This window comes from Ochotona princeps, chromosome 3, assembly GCF_030435755.1.
Source record: "Ochotona princeps isolate mOchPri1 chromosome 3, mOchPri1.hap1, whole genome shotgun sequence".
Lineage (NCBI taxonomy): Eukaryota > Metazoa > Chordata > Mammalia > Lagomorpha > Ochotonidae > Ochotona > Ochotona princeps.
The window spans coordinates 77,858,860-77,881,799 of NC_080834.1; the positions used below are offsets into that span (position 1 = coordinate 77,858,860).

The 22,940-nt window shown below is 37.7% G+C and overlaps 1 protein-coding gene across 1 annotated transcript in view; it reads right to left on the minus strand.

Annotated features, from left to right (window-relative positions):
• Positions 1–479: 479 nt before the first annotated feature.
• SLC9C1 (solute carrier family 9 member C1) overlaps positions 480–22,940 on the minus strand; it is a 74,062-nt gene continuing 51,601 nt past the window's right edge. The window contains exons 17-26 of the mRNA XM_058661286.1: positions 21,658–21,807; positions 20,059–20,110; positions 18,714–18,862; positions 14,061–14,186; positions 12,507–12,605; positions 11,131–11,289; positions 4,068–4,199; positions 3,740–3,925; positions 2,307–2,389; positions 480–684 (exon numbers count right to left, since the gene is read on the minus strand). Of these exons, the coding sequence (XP_058517269.1) occupies positions 666–684; positions 2,307–2,389; positions 3,740–3,925; positions 4,068–4,199; positions 11,131–11,289; positions 12,507–12,605; positions 14,061–14,186; positions 18,714–18,862; positions 20,059–20,110; positions 21,658–21,807 (1,155 nt within the window). The 3' untranslated portion in view covers positions 480–665. The remainder of the gene's footprint in view (positions 685–2,306; positions 2,390–3,739; positions 3,926–4,067; positions 4,200–11,130; positions 11,290–12,506; positions 12,606–14,060; positions 14,187–18,713; positions 18,863–20,058; positions 20,111–21,657; positions 21,808–22,940) is intronic.

The following is a 22,940-nucleotide window of genomic DNA, read 5'->3' on the forward strand; positions in this document are numbered from 1 at the left end:
ACTTTATATGGCTGTAGAAAGTAAATGAATTATAGCTGTAGGGCATGAGAGATATGCTTAACATACAGAGAGCACACACTAATTCTTAAGTGTTAAGGATATTTTCTAAAATGAAATGCTAGGCACTGCACTTGATGCGAATACAGTAATGGATGAATGGGATAATGGGGATTTCATTAAAGGCTGTATAGGACTATGACTTAGTCTGAAAGTTTCCATTCTTCTCTAGAGTAACTCTTAGAGAATTCTCAAGATAAGTCAACTAAGACAACTGATAAAAATCAAAACGTGGATCAAGAGCAACACATTTTTATGGCACTTTACTTTTTATAAGACAAATCAAACCGTATTGCTCAAGCAGATTAGAGCACATGCAGGCTATATCCATGGTAGATGCATATTTCCTGGATCTAAGACTATAATTTACTATAAGTTTATCTGAGATGTTTGGGATATTGAAAACAATAGCCATTTGAAACTAAAGAAATTTTGGGAAAAAATATATTTTAATTGGCTGGACCTATATTTCACAGTTCCTTCCTGTATGGAGCCAAGAGCATCTGTGAAGGCTTGCCAAAAAGTCACCTCCTTACCACATGGGAGAGTGTGACTCAGCAACAGGAGGCTTCAGAACAGAGGCACCAAGATGGGTGTCAGTCTTCTAATTAACTGTGTCCTTCATTTCTATCAGAAGGGGAAAGAATACAATTAAAATCCAGAGAAATTTGCAATATTCCAAACAATTCAAAACAGGATGTACTAACGTCAGTACCATTGTCACAGGAAATATCTCCAGTGTTAATATTAGAAGCCAAGGAAGTCCCTTGAACAGAAGAAAGGTAGTTTGCATGTCACAAATTCAAAGGAAAACCCCGAAGAGAAGGACTTTCCACAGTGGTCAGTCTAGCCAAGGGCCATTCTCACTCTGATAGACCCCACTTCCCTTCTGATCACCAGTGTTGCTGAGTGTACAAGGTAGCATAAAAGGAACAGAGAGCTTCCAAAATGCTTATATTTCAATAGCACCCAGTAGTTTTATAATTAGGCATTTCACAAAAAGAACAATAAAATCACAAAAACTAAGACAAGTGGACAAAATCGCTCCTACTCTTACCCTTCTAGTACTGTGATTTAATCATTGGGATTTATCTTTTCTAACAATATTAAATGTTGGAAGATGTTTTCTTGTGTGTGTTTTATGTTTCTCTTTATATTATACATTGGATTATGCATTCAACCTTTTTGACAGTTTGATGATATTTTCCTGTATGGCTATTCTATAGTGAAATAACTCATGATTGGATATTTGAACTCTTGGACATTTTATGAATGTTTTTACTTATTGTTTTATTTAAAAGGTGAAGCCCCAGTAAGAAAGAGACAACGATAGAAACAGATCATCCATCCACTGGTTCACTTCAAATTGCTTACGAAACCCAGGTCTAGGCAAGGTGGAACCTGGGATTTCAGAACTCAGCTCATCTCCCAAAATACCTTTTACCTGTTGTCTCCCAGGGCACATATAAGCAGAGAGACAGAAACAGCTGCAGCTCGAACGCAGGTTCTCTGATGCAAGCATCTCAAGCAGTGTCTTAAGCACCAGGCCCCCATGCACATGTCTACTCGAATGTCTTGAATTATTTCTTTTGGATTAACTCCTAACGGCAGAATCACTGAATCAAAGTTCACGAGCCCTTTGCTCTTTACAAATTACCTGACTCATTTAGCCAGCAAAATCTGAGAAAACAATATCACTCAATTTTCATTGATTTCATGGGAAATAGATGTCATTATTGAGTATAATTTTGTTTTAAAGAAGCAACTTTTCTGAAGTTACTATTTTCATTATATGTTTGGGATTGTTTTTGACCTAAATCAACCATTCATGTCTGCCAAACGGAATTGCAATAGTTTCTTAATCATGCTGTACACATTTTCCCCTAACATAAAGGTAGTAATTATATTGCAAGGAAATACTTATCACACATATTTTCAATGTATTATTAGTATTAAATCTATAGTTAGATGTGGTCTGTCACAGGAGGGGGCATGTAGGATTTATTATCCTTTTGAAAGGTGATAAAATATTTATCTCATACAAAGGCCAAGATGGAGGGGCAAGCTATGCTGGGCAAGCGCCTTGCACCCACTGGCATGTGTAAGATCTGGGTCCGGGAGTAGGCCGGTTTGAGAACTTGGGAAACTCCCCTAGTGGGTCATAACACTCATAATTGCTTGAAGAAATACAAGCAGTCTCACTCACTTAGAGATTTTTGTGTAATAGAGAATTATGTGTGAGAACATACTTTAAAGGATTGGATCCGAACTTGTTCACATCAACTGAAGCTTGGGTAATCATTACTTTTGTGAAATCTTCAGTGCCTTGTATCTGGAAGTTGACAAAACACAAATTATTTCTGAGCAAATATTCAATTCAGTGATTGATAAGCTTTTGTTTTGAGACCCTCTCTAGATGGAAAATACTGATTAAGAAACACACATAAGATAAATATCTTAAAATTCCTGAGTATGTTGATTTTGTGAAAGTCAGTATTCCATGCAGACAAACACTGGAGTTGAGACTTGAAACCAGGGGCTGGTGCTGTGGCATAGTACACTAATCCTCCATTTGTGGTGCCAGCATTCCATATGGGTGTTGGTTTGTGTCCTGGCTGCTCCATTTCCTAACTAGTTCCTGCATGTGGCCTCAGAAAGCAGTTGGGGGATGGTCTTTAGGACCCTGCACCCACGTGGGAGAACTTGAGAAAGTTCCTGAATCCTGACTTCAGATCGACTCACCTGCAGCCATTGAGGCCATTTGGTGAGCGAACCAGCAGATGGGAGACTTGAATGCAGGGACTGAAACAAGGCATGTGGACATCTCCAGTGGCTTCTTGACTGCTACACCAAAAATGGTCCTCAGTGATTTTTTTTAAAGTTTTGCTCGTTTTTCTTCCAAATGAGAAAAATGACCCAGAGTTTAATCACCAGTGACCATTAAAAAATATCACCCAGTGTTTTACATAACTGAAAACTTAAGAAAACATGGCATTTAGGACACCACTCTGCCTTGTTATTGGTTTGATATGCTTTGAATTGTATTGGTATTCAAATCTCCAGTGAGCAGGTTTCATAGAGTCAAGGAAGTTTCTGGAAGTTTCAAGAATCTCTCATTTGGCTGCTAAAATTTTCAACCAGTCCCAATGCCAAAGTGCCTTCAGACACAGAGGAGAAGCAGGAAGCACCATAATTAATGAGGCTTCACTTCCTCTCATGGCATGACAACAATTCTGCTAGTGCCCGTTTAGAAAATTTCCATATGACCAGTTTCTGCTTCAGGATCCCTCCTATCCTCTTGCTTTTCCCCCAGGTCCCTCATCTAACTAGTACTGTAATCATACCTAGAAGCATCTAATTGATGTATTTTCATAACTTTGTTTTTCCATTTGATTATAAATCTCTAGAGTTGCAGTAGAACCTCTTTTACTATGCTCAAACGGACTGCAATCTGTGACCCAAATGTCTGAGCACATTGGACTGGTTCATTGTCCCTGAAAGGGGAGAGTTTCTGCTTGGGCTGCCGAGTGCCAAATCAATGAAGATCACATATGTGGCTTTATTTGGGTTTGGGTGAGTGTTTATGGACTGGTGGGAGGTAAGGGGAGATGGACACTGGAAAGCCCAGAATCATTATGATAGTACTTTTCTGATCTGAAGGTATAGATTGACATGTCTTTACCTGATGGCATGTTAGAGGAATTAAGAAAGGTGCTTTATAAAATTTTTGTAAAAGACAATCCTTCACAGCACCATGTATAAGGATGACATAAGTCACAGTTTCATCATAAATATCACTTATGACGTTCTTGGGTATATCTCTTACATAAATGTTACTTAGTTTTAATTGCATCTTGTAATTCCAATCCTATAGGAAAAAAGCGAAATTCTGTAGTTTATTACTATTGGTTTATGAAGTTTAATAGGAATTCATACATAATTAACATTTAATAATATTTTATTACAATCCTATTCCAAAGGAAGGACAAGTTTATACAAACACTTCTTACCTTGTAGGACAAATGCTCTCTGAATTTTCTGGCTGTAATAGTAAGTCCAATTTGCAGCCACATTTTATGCTCAATTTGAGGGCAGCATTCTTTAAAAGCCTCATACAAGTGAGGTTTGGAAACAAAACATGCCTAGAAAAGCATAAATGTGTAACATTTCATTCTGTGCATATGTGCTTTAGGAATAAAGCTATATATATATATTTAGCATTACAATAAGAATTTAAGTTATGTAAGATTTACATTATTGTCTGCAGACCTATTAAAATATGTATTTTGATAAATATTTATGCAAGCATTTTATGCATTAAATTTTAAAGAGATTCATGATTCAATGAGAAGTTCTTTACTATTCTTTCAAATAGTTGCAGATTTTTAAGGGATGCAATGTGCTAATTTAACATATGTATATATTGTGGAATAACCACATTGAGCTAATTTCTGTGCCGATATACTTGTTTTTATTAATTTGTTTTTAAATGATAAATAATTCTGTACACAGCAATAATAATTTCAGTAATTAATGTATACCTTGTGATGATTCAGTATAATTACAGATCCACAATCTCACCAACTAACCGTTTTTGTGTGTGTGATGAGGACTGTTAAAACCCATTTTTAAATGTTTTTTTTTAAAGATTTATTTATTTTATTACAGAGTCAGATATACAGAGAGGAGGAGAGACAGAGAGGAAGATCTTCCGTCTGGTGATTCACTCCCCAAGTGAGTGCAACGGCCGGTGCGTGCCGATCCGAAGCCAGGAACCTGGAACCTCTTCCAGGTCTCCCACGCGGGTGCAGGGTCCCAACGCATTGGGCCGTCCTCAACTGCTTTCCCAGGCCACAAGCAGGGAGCTGGATGGGCAGTGGAGCTGCCGGGATTAGAACTGGCGCCCATATGGGATCCCGGGGTGTTCAAGGCGAGGACTTTAGCCGCTAGGCCACGCCGCCGGGCCCAAATGGGTTTTTAAATATATATCATTAACTATGGTTATGATGCCATCTAATAGATCATTGAAGCTTATTCCTTTAGGATAACTGAAAATACAACTTTTGATCAAAATCTACAATATGACCCAGTCACCCTACCTCTGGGAATATACCCAAAGGAAGCAATATCAGTAAATAAAAGAGTTATCTGTACCCCCATGTTTACAAAAGCTTAATTCATGAAAGGTAACAACCCAGATGCCCATCAACCGATGACTGAGTGAAGAAAATGTGGCAGAAAGTCAAGACAAATCTTGACTTTTGAAAAAAAAAAAAAGAAATAATTGGAGACCATTAAGCTTAGTGAAATAAACCAGATCCACAATTTTGAAGGTAATATATATGGTAGGTAATAATATGTAAGAAAAAAATTCCCTGAATATATAAGAGTAAAATTGACTGCCTTATGATTTGATTATTGTTTACAGCCATATCTATGTCTGTGGAATCAGGATCTTTCTACTTTTTATGTATTGAACCACGGATTTAGTGGATTTTAAGCCCAAGTTTGTAAATCAAATTGAAAGTATGTTATTGGAACAATTAAGAGGCAAAAAAAAAAAAAAAAAAAAAAAAGAATGGGTAGGGGGAAGGAAATGAAGGTGAAAGAGAAATATTATGCTCTTAGAATTCTCTTTGAAATACATGAAATGTTCTGTTTACATAGTTTCTAAAACATTTATTTTTACATGAAAGACAGATTTACAGAGAGAAAGAGAAGCAGAGAGATCTTCTGTCTGCTAATTTGTTCTCCAAATGGCCAAGACTAAGCCAATCCAATCCAGAAGCCAGGAGCTGCTTCTGTGTCTTGCACCTGAGTGCAGGGTCCCAAGGACCTGTGCCTCCTTCATTGCTTTCCTAGGTCAGAAGCAGAGAGTTGGATAGGAAGTAGAGCAGGACAGGAACCAGTACCCACATGGGATGCCGTGACATGAACTAGCACTGCAGGTGGAGGATCAGTGTGTTATGCCACCTTGCCAACTCCTGTTCTGTTTATATTAATAAGAAACACATTTAAAAAGTCTTCCTTTTCCTTGTCATTCCTCCTGCCCTTCCTCTGATAGTTATGTTCAACCTGCTAATCTGTTCAGTGAGATAGATTTTTTACATTCCACATGTGAGATCATGCAGTATTTTTGTGTTTGTGCCTGATTTGTTTCACTTGGCATAATGTCCTCCAGGTTCTTCTAACTAAATAAGGCTACCTACTTTAGAGGATTAATGATATTGCATTGTGAATACATAGTGTATTCTTTTATCCAACCATCTATCAAAAGATATTTTGGTTGATTCCATATCTTGGCTACTATGAATAATACCACATAGGACATGAGACTGCTTGTCTTTGACATAGAAATTATATTCACTTGGCTATATATCCAGAAGTTGCATTACTGGATCCCATGGTAGTTATATTTAATTGTTTTTTTAAACTTCCATACTCTTTTTCCATAATGGCTATGCAAGTTTGTGCTCCCATCAACCCTGGACAAGGATTCCTTTTTCTTCAAAATCATGGGTGACACTGTCATACTTGTATCTTTCTGATGGTTGTCACTCAACATGTACCAGGTGATAACTCATGGTGACTTCAATTTACATTTCCCTCATTAGTGATTCTGAGCACTTGTCTGTTGGCCATTTGGATATTTACTTTTAATAAAAAGTCTATTCAGGCATTCTGCCCATCTTAATTGGATTTTTTTCTTTGTTATTTGGTTGTTTGAATCCTATATGTGTGTAGGATATCAGCCCTTTATTAGATGTATGATTTGCAAATGCCCACAATGTTCTGGGCTAGGTGAGGAAAAGCCAGGAGGCTGAAATTCCATCTGGGTATCTCACATGATTGGCAGAAACCTGGAACCATCCAGGGTACTTTAGCACGAAGCTAGTTTCAGAGCAACGGGGGTAGGACTCATGCCTGGAACTCTTACATATGGAATGTTGTCACTTAATCTGCTGTGTCCCAAAGCCAGTCTCCATTTAACCTTTTTGAATAAAGTTGTATTTCTGAAAATATGCTTGAGGGTAGCAAGAGTTTTAGTCCAGCAGTCCAGGTATTGCTTAAAAATGACGCTGCTTTGAATATTCAAATACAAGCCTTCAAATACACTTTCTCTTGAGTAAATATGCACAGTTGGGACTGTTGGATATTATAAGCAGCACATATTTAACTTTCTTAAGAAACTGCTAAACTAGTTTTAGAAGTGATTGTGACATTTTACACTTTAAAGTTGTTCCGACCTTGCTGATAATAGGCATTAGGTCTTCTGTTTTAAGCCAAAGTAGTAGGTGTATGGTGTTATAACATCGTGGGTTTAATTTGCATTTTTGATTGTTAATAATCTTGAGTATTTCCTACAGGTGCTTACGGGCCATTTGTATTTTTTATTTTTTTTTGTGAAGAATCTATACAAAAGCTTTGTTTCGTTTTAAATTCAGGATTTTCCGTTTTTAAAAAATGCTTTATTTAGATTTTTCTTTTCTTAAATTCACAGTTGTAAGACTTCTCCGATGGATTTGTCAAGTCATTTGATCTAAAGTGCTCTTCCCCTAGATAGGGTTTTTGTTTTCTTTAGATTCATTATGATGTCTTCGGAAACGCAGAAAATTTTAATTTTTCTGCCTCCAAGTATATAAATATTTGCTTTTATAGTAAGCTACATTTTAGATTTTGTTTAAGAGGTATTTGCCAATCTCAAGATTTTCTGTTTTCTTTTAGAATTTTAACAGTTGTATTTTTTTATGTTTGGGTTAATAATGACTTCAGATTAATTTTTGTGCAAAGTATACACAGTCAAACTGTGTTGCTTCCTCATGTATATTCAGCGTTTTCACTGAATCATTTTTTTATGAAACTGCTATTATTTTCTATTAGAATCATTGTAGCCTTTGTAAAAAAAAATCAGCTGACAACTATTTCCTGATTCGCTTTCCATTTCTGTTGTGCCATGTCTTAAACCAAAGTTAATATCATAGGATTTTTTAAAATTTTATTTTTATTGGAAAGGTGGATATACAGAGAGGAGGAGAGACAGAGAGGAAGATCTTCCATCCGATGATTCACTCCCCAAGTGGCCGCAACAGCTGGAGCTGAGCCAATCCGAAGCCAGGAGCCAGGAGCTCTTCTGGGTCTCCCACATGGATGCAGGGTCCCAAGGCTTTGGGCTGTCCTAGACTGTTTTCGCAGGCCACAGGCAGAGAGTTGGATGGGAAGCACGGCCACCAGGGCTAGAACCAGCGACCATATGGGATCCCGGGGCATACAAAACGAGGACTTTAACCACTACACTATCGCACAGGAACCAATATCATAGAATTTTAATTATAGTAGATTTACAAGTCTTTAAACCATTTAACACATTATTTTTCAAATTTACTTAATCTGTTACAGGTATTCTAGTTTCCTTGATTTTTACAGTTTGGAAATATCCAACTAATGTCTCCTCAGAGTATTTATGACTGAGATTGCATTAAATATATGGATTAATAATGTTATTACAGGTATACAAATTTAAAAACCTAGGTACTCTTTAATTTTCTCTTTTATCACTCATGAGCAGTATCTCTTCATCCTTTAAAATGTTTGTTATGAAGTCTAATCAGCTTAATATTAGCATATGTATTTACTTTTAAAAAAAGATTTATATATTTTTATTGGCAAATCAGATCTACAGAGAGAAGGAGAGACAGAGAGAAAGATCCTCCATCTGCTGATTCATTCCCCAGGTTGCTGGAACAGCCAGACCTGAGCTGATTTTAACCCAGGAGCCAGGAGCTTCTTATGGGTCTCCCACACAAGTGCAGGGTCCCCAGGCCTTGGGCCGTCCTGTACAGCTTTCCCAGGCTACAAGCAGGGAGCTGGAAAGGATGTGGAGCAACTGGGATATGTACCGGCACCCATTTGGTATCTCAGCACATGCAAGTCGAGAACTCCAGCCCTAGGCTACCGCACTGGGCCCGTATCTATTTATTTTTTTATGCTTTTTCAACTTTCTGTACCCACTAATATGCATCTTTTGTAGAGAACACTGAATTCAATCTTTTATTGAAATTAAGGATAGCCTCCTCTAGCATTTTTTCTTTTTTATAAAAGATTTACTTATTTTTATTGTAAAGTCAGATATAGACTCCCTAAGTAGCCGCAATGGCCAGAGCTGTGCGGATCTGAAGCCAGGAGCCAGGAGCCTCTTCCAGGTCTTTCACATGGGTGCAGGGTCCCAAGGCTTTGGGTTGTCCTCAACTTCTTTCCCAGGCCACAACCAGCAAGCTGGATAGGAAGCAGGACTGCTGAGATTAGAATCAGCGCCCATATGGGATCCCAGAGCATATCAGGCAAGGACTTTGCTGCTAAGCTACTGCACCGGGCCCTAACCTCCTTTATTAATTGTTCTGATTAGGCTATTGACAATGTAAACGTTAATATAATAGGGTTTAAGCTTATAACTTTGCTATTTATTTTCCATTCATTTATTTTTTTGGTTGGGAGGGTTCATTTCCTTTCATGTTCAATCCTTCCATGATTTGTCTCTAAGCTACATGTATTTATTTGTCCCTCAAGTGCTAACAGTCTAGACTCTAATATTGCTGCATATTTCACACATTGTGCTTTGTACTCCCCACTCCTAATTCATTATTCACAGTTCTTAGGCACAAAAAATACCTGTTCAAGAGAGTAATTTCACCTGTTACTATGTGGTTTCATCTTTTACTTTAACTTCTTTTATAATGCTGCTATTTCTCTTTCAGAAAGTTGTATTTCAATGAAATTTAAAAATAAAAACTTGTTTACTTTACTTACCTCTTTACTATTTCTGGTTTTTGTCTGATTAGCATTTACTTTTAATCTACAGACAACTGTTGCACATTTATCATAGTTCAGCTCTGATATGCAAAAATTCCCTCAGCTTTTTTTTTTTTGTGGGCATGGACCATGCGGAAAGTCCAGCATCTTTTTGTCCAGATAAATTCAACAGTTTAATTGGGAGACCATGCTCGGTGTGAAAGTAGAGTTGGCAGAATATCAGCTTTTTATAGAGGTTTTTTTTTTTTTTTTCCTTTCACTATTTCAGAAGCTGTTTTAGGGCCTGATGTGGTACAGTGGGTTAAACTGCTGCGTGGGACACCACACCCCATTTCAGAGTGCCAGTTTGAATCCCGTCTCTTCCGCTTCTGAACCAGCTCCTTGGCAGCGTGTCAAGAGAGCAGGAGATAATGTTTACTAGTTGGGTGCCTGGTACCCATCTTGCAGAGTTAGGCGCAGTTCCTTGCTACTGACTTGGGCATGGCTCACCTGTGGCTGTGGCAGCCATTCGGGAAGGGAGGCAGCAGATGGTCAATTTTCTCTCCCACTAATCCCGTATCCCCTTCTTGCTTTCTGTTTCATGTGATGTTGCCCTATCAGTTCTTGATTTTCATTGTTTTTGCTAATAGGACAGTGACATGACAATTATTTTCTTTAATCTCCAGGAGACAAATTTATTTTTTTTCTCTTAATCTCCAGGAAACAAATTTATTTTTTTCTTTCTCTCTCTCTCTCTCTCTTTTTTTTTTTTTTTTTTAGCAATTTGATGGGTATATGGATGTCTGTGTGTGCACACAGCCTCTTCAAAGTGTAAAAGAATTTTCCTTCCATGTGGGAAAAATATGTGCCAATGCAACTTCAATTTACATATACTCAACCCTGTGGCAACAACACACAGTTCACTAGAGTCTCTGAATGCCTTTGAGAATCATTGCCCTCTTTGCTTTCCAAATTATACTATTTCTGTTATGTGTTTTCATTGGATGGGATAATACTCTGCCAGCTCTGCTTTCAGACCAGAGATGGTCACCCCAAGAATCTGCTGGATCTATCTGGACAATGGGAGGCTGGACTCCATGCATGGTACATGCTTGCAAAGAAAGAATCATGACTTGATTTGAACTGTAACACTGCAACTAGGTGGAGGATTCCACCATGGGGGGAGAGAAGGGGGACGGATTGGGGGAACTCCAGAGCCTATGAAACTATGTCATAAAATGAAACAAACAAAGACACAATGGTAAGGCATATGTGATGTTTTCATACCTCTACTACAGTTTTGCAGGTGGCAGAATATTCCATTGATTTGTTAGTTAAGCAGTTTAATTCTCCTATTATTTCTCCACTGAGCACATAGTCCGTGTAAATTGTATGACAATCCTTATCCTCTGACTCCATTTGATCAAGTGGTTTTGAACTTTTAAGCTGTAAGAGAACAATTAGAAAAATATATAAGCCAATTAATGCACATTACCACCAAAATCAATTAATGACTTTTCCCACTTTGATTTTAACATTTGTAATATGTACATGTAGCTTTAAGAACTTATTATTTGCTTCTACCAAGGAACTTATTAAATTAATGATAACTCAAAGCATTCTTAAACATGTTAAACTTCCTGATTCATCCAAAATGAATTCACCTTTCAATGGGTAAATAGCCAATTCAGATAGACATAAATAACAATTCGTGCTACAATTTTTCATCCTAAAGATGATCTTTTTGTATTTAATCTATGAGGGAAAATGTGGCTTACAAGGTGATACGTATTAACCACTGTGAACAAGAATACTAACCATTTGAATGATTCTTGTTGGCATACAAAACAAAATCTGATAGTTTTTAAAGTATAGTTGTGATAGTTGCAAAGTTCTGGCACTGCAAAGAATCCTTTTTTTTTTTAAAGATTTGTTTATTTTTATTGAAAGGCAGATCAGATTTATGGAGAGAATGAGACACCTTGGTTAACTCTGCAAATGGCTGCAATGGCTGGAGTTGAGCCAATCTGAGGCCACGAGCTAGGAGCTTCTTCCAAGTCTCACATGCAGGCACAGGGTTCAAGGCTTTGTGCCATCCTCCACTGCTTTCCTGTGCCATAAGCAGAGAGCTGGAATGGAAATGGAGCAGCCGGGACACGAACTAATGTCCATATGGGATCACAGTGGCTTGCAAGATGAGGATTTAGCCAGTGAGCCATTGTGCTGGATACAAGAACTATGTCGTTTTTAATAAACACAGCTATTGATTATCAACTTCACAAAATTAATTACAATTTGTGCTTATAAGTATATTTATAAGTAACTCAAAGTGGATGGTTAACTTAAAAATTGAGATCCTGTTTAAAATGCCCATGGACCATACCAGAGTATGAGGGTTCCATATCTGGTTTTAGTTTCTGAATGCAGCTTCCTGCTATTGTAGGTAACATAAGAGAGTGGTCATAGCTTAAATGATTGGGTTGCTGTCAAACACCTGGGGGAATCTCTGAGTTCCAGGCTCCTGACCAATTCCTACCCCAGCTTTTATTAGTTGTGGGCATCTGAGGAATGAATAAGTGAATAGGAGCTATCCCTTTGCTTGCTTATCTCCTTCTGTGTGTCTCTTAGATAAGTTAGAAACAAAGGAAAACATTTTGTCTTACCTTTATCATGCCTGAAATAATGATATAGATTCCTTTGGGCTCATCACCTTCTTCAAATATATTATTTCCACAGTCAAATATAACTGTTTTGGCTCTTTCCTGAAACATATCACCAAATACATGAGCTACAAAAAATATTTTAGCAATGATTATGAATGCTGAAGTTTACAGTTTGATAGAACTTTTATATTTTTAATGTAAATATCATTCAGTAAGATATGTTAGCAAATGTGTCAGAGGAAATAGGAAAGATAAGTAGCAAAGAGTAAGATAAATTTTCACAGAATTATGGATTTTCAAATGTGCTTATATGTATATTAGGGATGAAATAATCTTGGAATAAGGAAGCAGTGGGGATGAAAATATTTCACCTGAAAGAAAGGTAATGAGGAATCATGTAGGCTGGTTGTATGAAATATCTAACAAATACTCATGCTGTAATCAGCTGGTTAAATTTAAAAAATCACTTACTCAAAATGTTTTAAGCAGAAGGAAAAACACAATTTTTCTTTTTATACCAAACAGGTATAGAAAAAGATTACTAGAACAACTCACACCTGTTTATTTGTTCATTTCACCCTTGCTGAGAATGCAGTATACATTAATCAAAGTACTAGGTGCCGAGTACTCACATGATGCAATGAAATTATAGTGAAAAGATAAAAACACAACCAGAGAGAGAGGGAGGAATGTAAATGCAACACTAATGTATATATACATATACTGGTCTCACTGGTGTCAGCTGTCAGCTCTAGTCCTCTGAAGGCAGGAGGGTCCACAGTATCTGACACTGAAGTCTACTTCTCCTAGCATCTCTGTGAAGATGTGTACAGAGGAGCAAGAAGTGTTTGAAAAAGGGGAAAAAGTGACATAGTGCTTCAAGAAAGGTAAATAGCATCCACAATGAGAGGAATTAGAAACCAGAGTGGTGTGGTCACCATGAGCGATGCAGTACCTGGACAGAGGTAACTGATACACAGGCAACAGAAGCAGAAGATACACAAGGAGACCGGAAACAGGCTATGTAAGGAATTTGCATGTCAAACTGAAGGATTTTGTTTTATAGAGAAAAAAGGACAATTCAAGAGAATTTTCTACTAGACTACATGATGGTGAAATCCTTATTTTTAATTTTTAAAGACTTATTTATTTTTATTACAAAGTCAGATATACAGAGAGGAGGAGGAGGAGAGAGAGAGAGAGAGAGAGAGAGGAAGATCTTCCGTCTAATGAATCACTCCCCAAGTGAGTGCAATGGCCGGTGCTGTGCTGATCCAGAGCCAGGAACCAGGAACCTCCTCCAGGTCTCCCACACGAGTGCAGGATTCCAAAGCATTGGGCTGTCCTCAACTGCTTTCCCAGGCCACAAGCAGGGAGCTGGATGGGAAGTGGAGCTGCTGGGATTAGAACCAGCACCCATATGGGATGCTGGCGTGTTCAAGGCGAGGACCTTAGCCGCTAGGCTATACCGCTGGGCCCCGAAATCCTTATTTTTTTTTTTAAAATTATACTTTGGTAAATCAGATATAAATTGTTAGAAATTAAAAGCATTACCTGAATGAAGCTTATGTGGTTTTCATCTTTATCTAACCACGGGATGTGATACAGCATTTCTTCAACAGTCATAGGGCTGACAACAGATTGAAAATCAAGCGTTTCTCTTGTTTTGGCCATAATTAACTGAAACCACAAAATTTAAGGAAGTGGGGGAACCAAACTAGTGTTTACAGAATGTTCAGAACATAATGATGTTTTTATAGCATTTCCTGAACTTGATCTTCTCATTTTTTTCTTTCATTTAACCTCTAATCACTCCCTTTCATAAACTCAAGTATAGCAGACACAAAGAATGTAAGTCATTAATGTCCACTCATGAAGTGTTTATAAAATGAAAAACCTTAGTAATCAGCAGTCAGATGAACATATAAAACATTAATGGAAACATTACGGATAAAATATTTCCTACCCCCCAGAATAATCCTTTATGATCCTTTCCAATCATCACTCCTTTCCAAAGATAACCACTGTTTTTCTACAACTACTGGTTCGGATTTGTTGTTTCAGGCTCTATAGACACGAAAACATAGCATGTGCTTCTTCACTTTTGGTTTCATTTGCTTGGCATTGTATTTTTTTGAAATTTATCCATGGGCAGCAGGGCACAAAAATTTATTCATTTTCTTTTCACTGTTGTGTAGTAGTATGTTACACAAATAATCCACAGCTTTATCTATTGATTGACATTTGGGTTGCATCAGCATGAGGCTTTAATGAATAGGCTTCTGTGAACATTTGCTTGATATTGCTATGCACACATTTTTATTGAGTATGTATAACCTAATTGTTGGGTCATATGATTTGTATGTATGTATGTAGCTATTTTTCAATGTGCTTCTACATATTTATACTCCTAGTGTTCCAGCTTTATATAGTAATCTACACATGGTATGATAATTTAAAAAATTAGGTTTCTTGCGGTTGTATATTAGTATTTCATTTTGGTTTTTGTTTTCATTGAGCACATGACAATAATTAATACCTTTTCTTATATTTGACTGAATCTCCTCTGTTGTGAAGTCTCAGTCAAATGTTTTGTCCATTAAAAAGTGAATTTTCTATCTTTTTCTAATGGATTAGCAAGGGATTTTAAAATATATTTAAAAATATTTTTCTACATTTTCTGTGTGTGAATTCTTTACTGGATAGATTTATCTTGCAATATTCTCTTCCCTTTTGTGTAGATTATGTTTTCATTCTCAATCTTCTAATAAAGAGAAGTTCTCGCTTTTAATATCACTTAGATTCAGTTTTGGGTCCTGTTTGAGAAATCACAGTCCATGGCAATATTATGAAAATTTTATTATCTTCTAGCAGCTTATTTTATTGTCTTTTGCATTTGATTCTACAATACATCTTTAATTGCATGGTGTGAAACAAAGGTTCAGATTCACGAATGAAATACTGATGGACTCTACTCTCACACAAAAACCTACTGAGACAAAATTCAAGCTTAATCAAGTGGTGAGATAGCATGTTGACAGGCGAAGACAATATTACAAAGATGACAACTAATAGGCAAGTTGAGTGGAACTTTAGTGGCATATACATGACTGTTTGGTAGAGATTTCCAAGCTAACTCCATATTTATTTAAAAAATACAAAACGTCATAACTAGCCGAAAGAATTTGAAAAAAAGGACAAAGTTGTAAGACACACATGGTAAGATATGAACAAGCATTAAATTTTAGTTATCAAGACAGTATGACTTGGTTCAATGATAAACAATGAGAAAAAAACATTGTGAAAATATATGTCTATGTATATGCCATCACTTAATGTGTAACAAAGGATCTATTATACTGCAATAGAGCGGGAAGTTGTTTTTCATAAATTATTCTAGGTCAATTGAGTATATAGAAAAAATACTAAGTTTTTTTGTTTTGGATTCTTGGGAGTTTAAAAAAAAATGATGTTTACATAGTTGACCGGGTGGGAAGGATCCAGGATTAGGGAAAAGTGGGTGTGATCATTGTTTCCAAATTTTCTTTTGTCTGGGGAGGGAGGAGATGAGAGGAGAAGCCATACTCAGCCTCCCAACCGCCACAATACCTGGGGATGGGGAATGGCCACCCAATATTCACCTAGGGTTCCTGATGTGGTGCACACTCCAAGGGTTCTGCCAAGGTGGTTGCAATAGTTCTGAAATGCTCTCTATCTTACTGAAGCATGGATAAGGAAACACTTCCAATGTCCATTGGCTGGCATAGTCAACCTTAGAGTCTCCATTTGCCCAGATATTTGCTGTCATGATTTGGCTAGGGCAGTTGTCCAATTTGCTCTGTTTTCTTTCCTCTGGCTATGGTACCAAATAATCTCTGCAGCCCCAATGGGCTACCATATCCTCTATGTGCACCAAGGCCTGCTGTCCAGTACTGCATCTTTTCCACTGAGGGGGACCAGTTCTCACAGCCGGGCCTAAGGAGCTGGGTCGCATGGGACCATTTTCCCAGGGTTCATGGATCCAGTACTCACCACGCAGGAGGGCCCAAGGATCCCGGATGCTAAATTGAATTTAGCATCATTATTGAAGGCATTCTTTCCTCTAAAATTTGTTTTTTTTTAAAGATTTATTTATTTTGATTGCAAAATCAGATACACAGACAGAAGGAAAGACAGAGAGAAAGATCTTTCGTCTGATGATTCACTTCCCAAGTGACTGCAAGGCCAGAGCTCAGCCTATCCAAAACCAGGAGCCAGGAGCCAGGAGCCAGGAGCTTCTTTCCAGTCTCCCACACGGGTGCAGGGTCCCAAGGCTTTAGGCCGACCTCGACTGTTTTTCCAGGCCAAAACCAGGGAGCTGGATGGGAAGCGGGGCTGCCAGGATTAGAACCGGCACCCATATGGGATCCCAGCGAGTTCAAGGTGAGGACTTTAGCTGCTAGGCCACCACACTTGGCCCTCTTCTCAACTTTTATGGGTTGAATCTTTGTTTTTGGTTATTTTAAAACTTTTTTTACAAATAATAATTGTACATATCCATGAGCTTGTAAGACAGATGGCACTTCAGGTTAACAGCTGACATAGTGAGTCGGCCCATTGTGTCCCATAGGCTTATTATGAAAGATTTATTTCTTTATTTAAGAGTTAGAGAGAGGCACAGGGATCAGGGAACCAGAGGTGGGGTGGAAAGACAGACCAAAAAAAAAAAAAAAGAAAGAGAGAGAGAGGAGAGAGAGAGGGAGTGATCTTCCATATGCTGGTGTACTCCCCAGATGGTCGTAGTAGCTGGTCTGATTTGAGTGGAAGCCAAGAGTCAGGAGCTTCATCCATACCTGCTACATGGGAGCAAGGACCCAAATACTTGGCCCATTTTACAGTGGTTTCCCACATACATTAGCCAGCAGACTGATCAGATGCAGAGCATCTGGGACATAAACTGGCATACTAGCACTGTTGGCTGCTTTACCTCCTATGCTACAATGCTGCCTTCTTCCACTACAGATGATTTAAAAATATTTATTTGAAAAGCTAAGAGCCAAAAAGAGCAAGAGTGAGGGTATGAGATAGTTAGATAGGGAGAGAAAGAGAGAGAGAAACTCCGATCCACTGATTCATTCCTTCAATGACTAGGACTGAGTTGGGGATAGAGACAAGATCCAGGACCCAGGATCCAGGAATTCAGTGCAGTTCTCCTTCATGGGTGGCAGGTGCCCAAATTATGTAACCAGCTTGGTTGTTTTCCAGCACCTAGAATCTCTGGAACCTGAGTCTGGAGCCAGGGTTGGAGATTGGATCTAAACACTCTTGTGCATCTCAGCAGCTGAAATGAAAGCCCACTTCAATTTCTCAGATTTTAAGCTAATGTGTCATGATTCTTGGAGCTGGCTAAGACTTCCAGACTACCACTTGATGCCTGGAGATGATGGTCACCATTTTTCTTTTGTTCTTGAATTTAATGGGAATGATTCTTAATGTCCTGCTCTCTAATAAAACATTTGCTACTAGTTTTTAACAGATATTCTTGATCAAGTTACGGATGTTCCTTGTCTTATTAGTTTATTAAGATTTTTAAAAACATTTTGAATGAGGGTTGAATCTTATAAAATTTGTTTTCTATGTGAGATACATAGCTAACTGGGGAGATAAAATTTACGTACACACAATATGTTACCTATTTAACCTAATTCTAGATTCAGTTCAATGCTATTATACCATGAAATTTCATATGTGCAACCACAAACATCAAACTGCTTTTACTCTCTTATAAAATGCCCAGTCTCTTACAGAATGATTTGGAACCCTTTCTGTCTTTTTACATGTCACTGAGTCATTTCAAATAACATAGAGAATGCAGGCCACCCTAACTGTAAAAGTGAGTGTTCTTCCTAAATCATAATATGTATGGGAAACATTATTTAAGTTCCAGGTATTTTCCAAGAATATACTGAGATCTGCTGTCACCCAGAATGAAGACTAGATGGACAAGACCCTTGATGTGGGAGCAAAGCAGAGAAAGAAATAGTTTCTTGTCGTGTCAAAAGTGGAAAGAGAAGTTGATCACTGGGTCTGCGTAAAAGAACAGCTTGTCTTTAGACAGGGAGAGTCTCATCTGTCAGGAATGCTGGTATTAGAAACGTTCAAAAGTAGGCTTGATGGTCATGGATGAGTATAAATGAAGCAAGTATAGTTTCCTTGGAAAGACTCTACCTTATTAATTTCAGCACCTCCAACTTTATGGATAAATCCTTTCAACCTGTAAACCTTCACAATTTCTCTAGCCGTATTGAGCAAGACATTAATCTGCTCCTTTGATTTCATGGTGACAGCGATTTCTGGGTGGTCATACTCTAAGTAGCCTGAAAAAAACAGCAAAAATATTTTTAGGTGAAATGGGACCATGTTTTGAATATCTCCATACATGAATATTTCTGTTGCATATCCATGGAGTACAACTCTCAATATGGGGAAATGTATCTTTCCCCAGTATGGCTGATGTGATCAACTGTTATTCCAAGTGATGCCTGAGGTATGTCTGCCTGTTCTTGGTGGCACTGATACTTGTCCCTAATTTTATGAAGAATGATGGTCTCAGTGCTAGGACTAACAGGTACATTGATCCACCCGTCCTGGACAAGAGAGCCACTCAAGATTTCAGATCTGGAAGGTATAACCAGCTTTTGTATTCTGTTGGAATCCAAGTTTTCACCTATAAACTGTGCTTGGCTATGGCTTCTGCTTAAACCCTCTCACTGAACCTGAATCTTTACCAATTTACCTCGCCCGTGCCTCCAGGAACTCAGTTGTCAATGCCTCCTTTCTAGCCTCATCTGGATTACTGGATGCCCATTAAAATTTAGATACCACTTGTGGTCTTGTCCTTGTTCATGACCTCTTAACCCACCATCTTTTCAACTGCCTATCAAGTCTTAATTCATTCCTAGATTGCCTCTGTCATTTTAATACCCACTATCTGGTATGAAATACCTTTCTCCTCCTCACCAATGGACGTCATATTTTAGAGATATCTGTTACACTCACATAATTTGTCTTGTGCCAAGCATGGGACCTGGCATGAAGTTGGAGATAAGACTCCAGTCAGGTTTATCCCCCAAATCTCCAAGTAGTCACAACAAAAGTTAGTGTTTTGTGGCAAGCAAAAGAAAGTAAATTATTTGTGTGTGAGTGCGTGTGTGCGTGTGTGTGTGTGTGTATGTGTGTGTTTGTCACCTAGGAAGGTACATGTATTTCTGGCTCAGAAGAAAATAGAATTAATAAGGTTCTAGTCATATGTGCAGTCATAGAATACAATGACAAGTCTTTACATAGAAATTAACAGTTCTTAATTGTTTACATAAGGAAGAGAACAAACTCAGAGAAATATTATTACATTATTCTCATGAACTAGAAAATGTGGCCACACTAAATTGCTTCCATGTAGGCGTCAGTATTATTATTAAGTAAATTTTCTCAAGGATCAGTTTAGTTTTAAAAACCATTGCCTTTCTGAAGTAGTGCTGATGAGAGGCAGTCTTTTAAGATGAGAGGTACCTACCCAGCTCTCTCATTGACAGTTCCATGTTTCGTCTGATTCGTTTTAGTAACATCTATAAAACAAAAAATTTGTTACTTCTACCAAAATAGTAATTAAAAAAATTTCGATTTAATTTAACAATCAAAATGGAAAGCTTCAAAAAATTCTATGGGGAGTTTTCAGGTTCTAAAACCATTTTTTGGTTTGTTTCTTACTGTTTTGGTTAGTTTTTTTTTGTTTGAGCAACAAAGATGGAAGAAAGAAATGGCATTATCTAGGTCAATTTTGAGAAACACGAAGTTTCTTTATGTGTAGCTTGGCTTGGAATACTGTTTGCTGTTTTTCTTAGATTTATTTTTATTGGAAAGGTAGATTTACAGAGAGAAGGTGAGACAGAGAGGAAGATCCAAACAGCCAAAATAACCACATCAGAGTCAATCTGAATTCAAGAACCAGAAGCTTCTTCTGGGACTCCACGTGGATACAGGGTTCCAAGGACTTTGACCATCCTCCACTGTTTTCCCAGGCCATAATCAGGGAGCTGAGTGAGATGCTGAGTAGCCGAGACACAAAGTGGCATCCCTATGGGATTCCAAAGCTCGGAGATTAAGGATTAACCAATTGGGCCTTTACACTGAGCCCTGTTGTGTGTTCTTAAAATATAGGCCTAATAGGTACTGTTTCATTCAACTTCGTAAGAACCTCCAAATTTGAGACACAAGGATGGCTTTATATTGTAAATTAGAAGATTTGGCCATCTGTTGAAGAACAAGAATAGTATTTTAGGAATTGAAGTTTTTTGGTATCTTTTATGATCCCTCAAGTAACAGTGCTGAATATCAGTGACTGAAGGTGATATGTAAAATTGCAGATGGAGAAGAAAGGAAATACTACTTTTTGTATCCTATTATAAATTGAATGCTCAAGCTTTTCAACAGTAAGTTTTTGGACATACAAAGTAAAACTCAAATTCTGAAAAGTAAATATTGAAATCTGCATAGATGACAAACTTGTATAACTACTGTCGGTGTTAATTTAAAATTAAAAAATGAAATCTGCAACACAGGTTATAGAGCCGTTGTTGCTGCTTATTTGCTGTGTGACTTTAGGTACAATAATTCAACCCTCTTTGGCTTCATGTTTCTTATCAGATTAGGTTTTCTCCTTACTTCTTTCCATTTGCCAGATTATCTGGTTTTATTTCCTTTGCTTCTCACTATGTGAAAACTATAAGATAGCAATGGAAGGAAATCGTGGACTTCAGGAGGAACCTTCATTTGTTCAAAACTGCTATAACATTTCACCTTTCCATAGTTCCCAATCGAAACCCCTGTAGCCCAACAAAGGCTGGGACCTGTTCTGGAAGGAAGCTGTCTCCCCTCCACCTGTGGGTTCATGGCAGTCTTCATAAGCACAGAAGTTGCCTTCCAAGAGCCTTGTAGCTTGCTAATACAACAGCACAGGCTATTTCTGCAAGGATGTGTTATAGCAGCATAAATATAGACTAGCTTAACTTTGCACAGAAATTAATTAACAAGTAAGGAATCCAGACCATATTTACAAATATAAGGCAGGATGTGTAGGATGAGGACAGCTGAATGGTGAAAATAAGCTCCTTACCTGCTTAGCCTTTTTAGAACTTGCAATCTGATCAATTATAGTCATCACATCCATCTCACCTTGAACATAACCTTTCAGTATAGCATATCTAAAGGACAGCTGGTGACTCATCTTTTGGTCTATGATTTGCACCATCTTTGGTGTTATGAGCTGAAAAAAAATCAGATAGCCATTTAATACAAGTCGTACAAATTTTGTTTAATTTTTTTTTTTACAAAAATTGTCGACAAGAAGATAAGCACTCTTGAGGATAATTACAGCAACCTGCCAAGATTCCTTTTTTTTTTTTTTTTTAATTCATGGCATTTACAACTTTACAACTTTATTTAGCTACTGTTTCCATAACTAACAATGCTGAGAATTTCTGGAAAATATTTTCCATGCTTAGGTAAGACAATAACTGTTCGTAAATGCTGAATCTGCTAACTACTCTGCTAGATGATGCCTTTGGATAAGAGCCTACTACAACTGTACTCCGTGCTCAGCTGGATAGTTACATCCTCTCCCTATTTGCTGAGAGTTTAAGTCTCCAGGTAACCTGCTACCAAGTGCAGTCCCCTAGCTCCACTGAAGTTGGCTGTGCCTTTATTATTATTTTTTTTTAACCCATGCTCTATGATATCCACGTGCTACTCCTCCCCGCAACTTACTGTCATTAATCCTGGAAGATTAATCTTCCTGTTTTGAGATTGAACTTCAGCAGCGCTCTGCACTTGCTACATCTTTCTCTCATCATATAAAGTGGGCACTATGTAGTCTGTTTGACATTTCTAGGGGCAGAAGGTTGCTCTATTCTGTCTTCATACTCCAAGGAGATACCATCTAATATAAGATGCAGAATTCTCACTACATAAACAAACTTTTCTTAGGTAGTTCGCCAGTTTTTTTTCTACCATATGATCTATTAGGTAGACTATTTCCCCATCAGCAAGAGTTAACTGACCATTGGAATAATTTGGATTTGCCTTCCTCAGGTCAAACCATGCACTAGCATTACTAACAGTTCCATGGATTATTTTTTTTTTAAAGATTTATTTTATTTTTATTACAAAGTCAGATATACTGAGAGGAGGAGAGATAGAGAGGGAGTGGAGCTGCCGGGATTAGAACCAGCGGCCATATGGGATCAAGGCAAGGACCTTAGCCACTAGGCCACACTGCCGAGCCCAGTTCCATGGATTATTAAAGGAAGAGAAGGCTATTTGTTGCATACTTTCAGACCTAGATGATTTATACCTCTCAAGTATGCTAACTTTAGCTTGAGATGAAATATATTTTTTGTA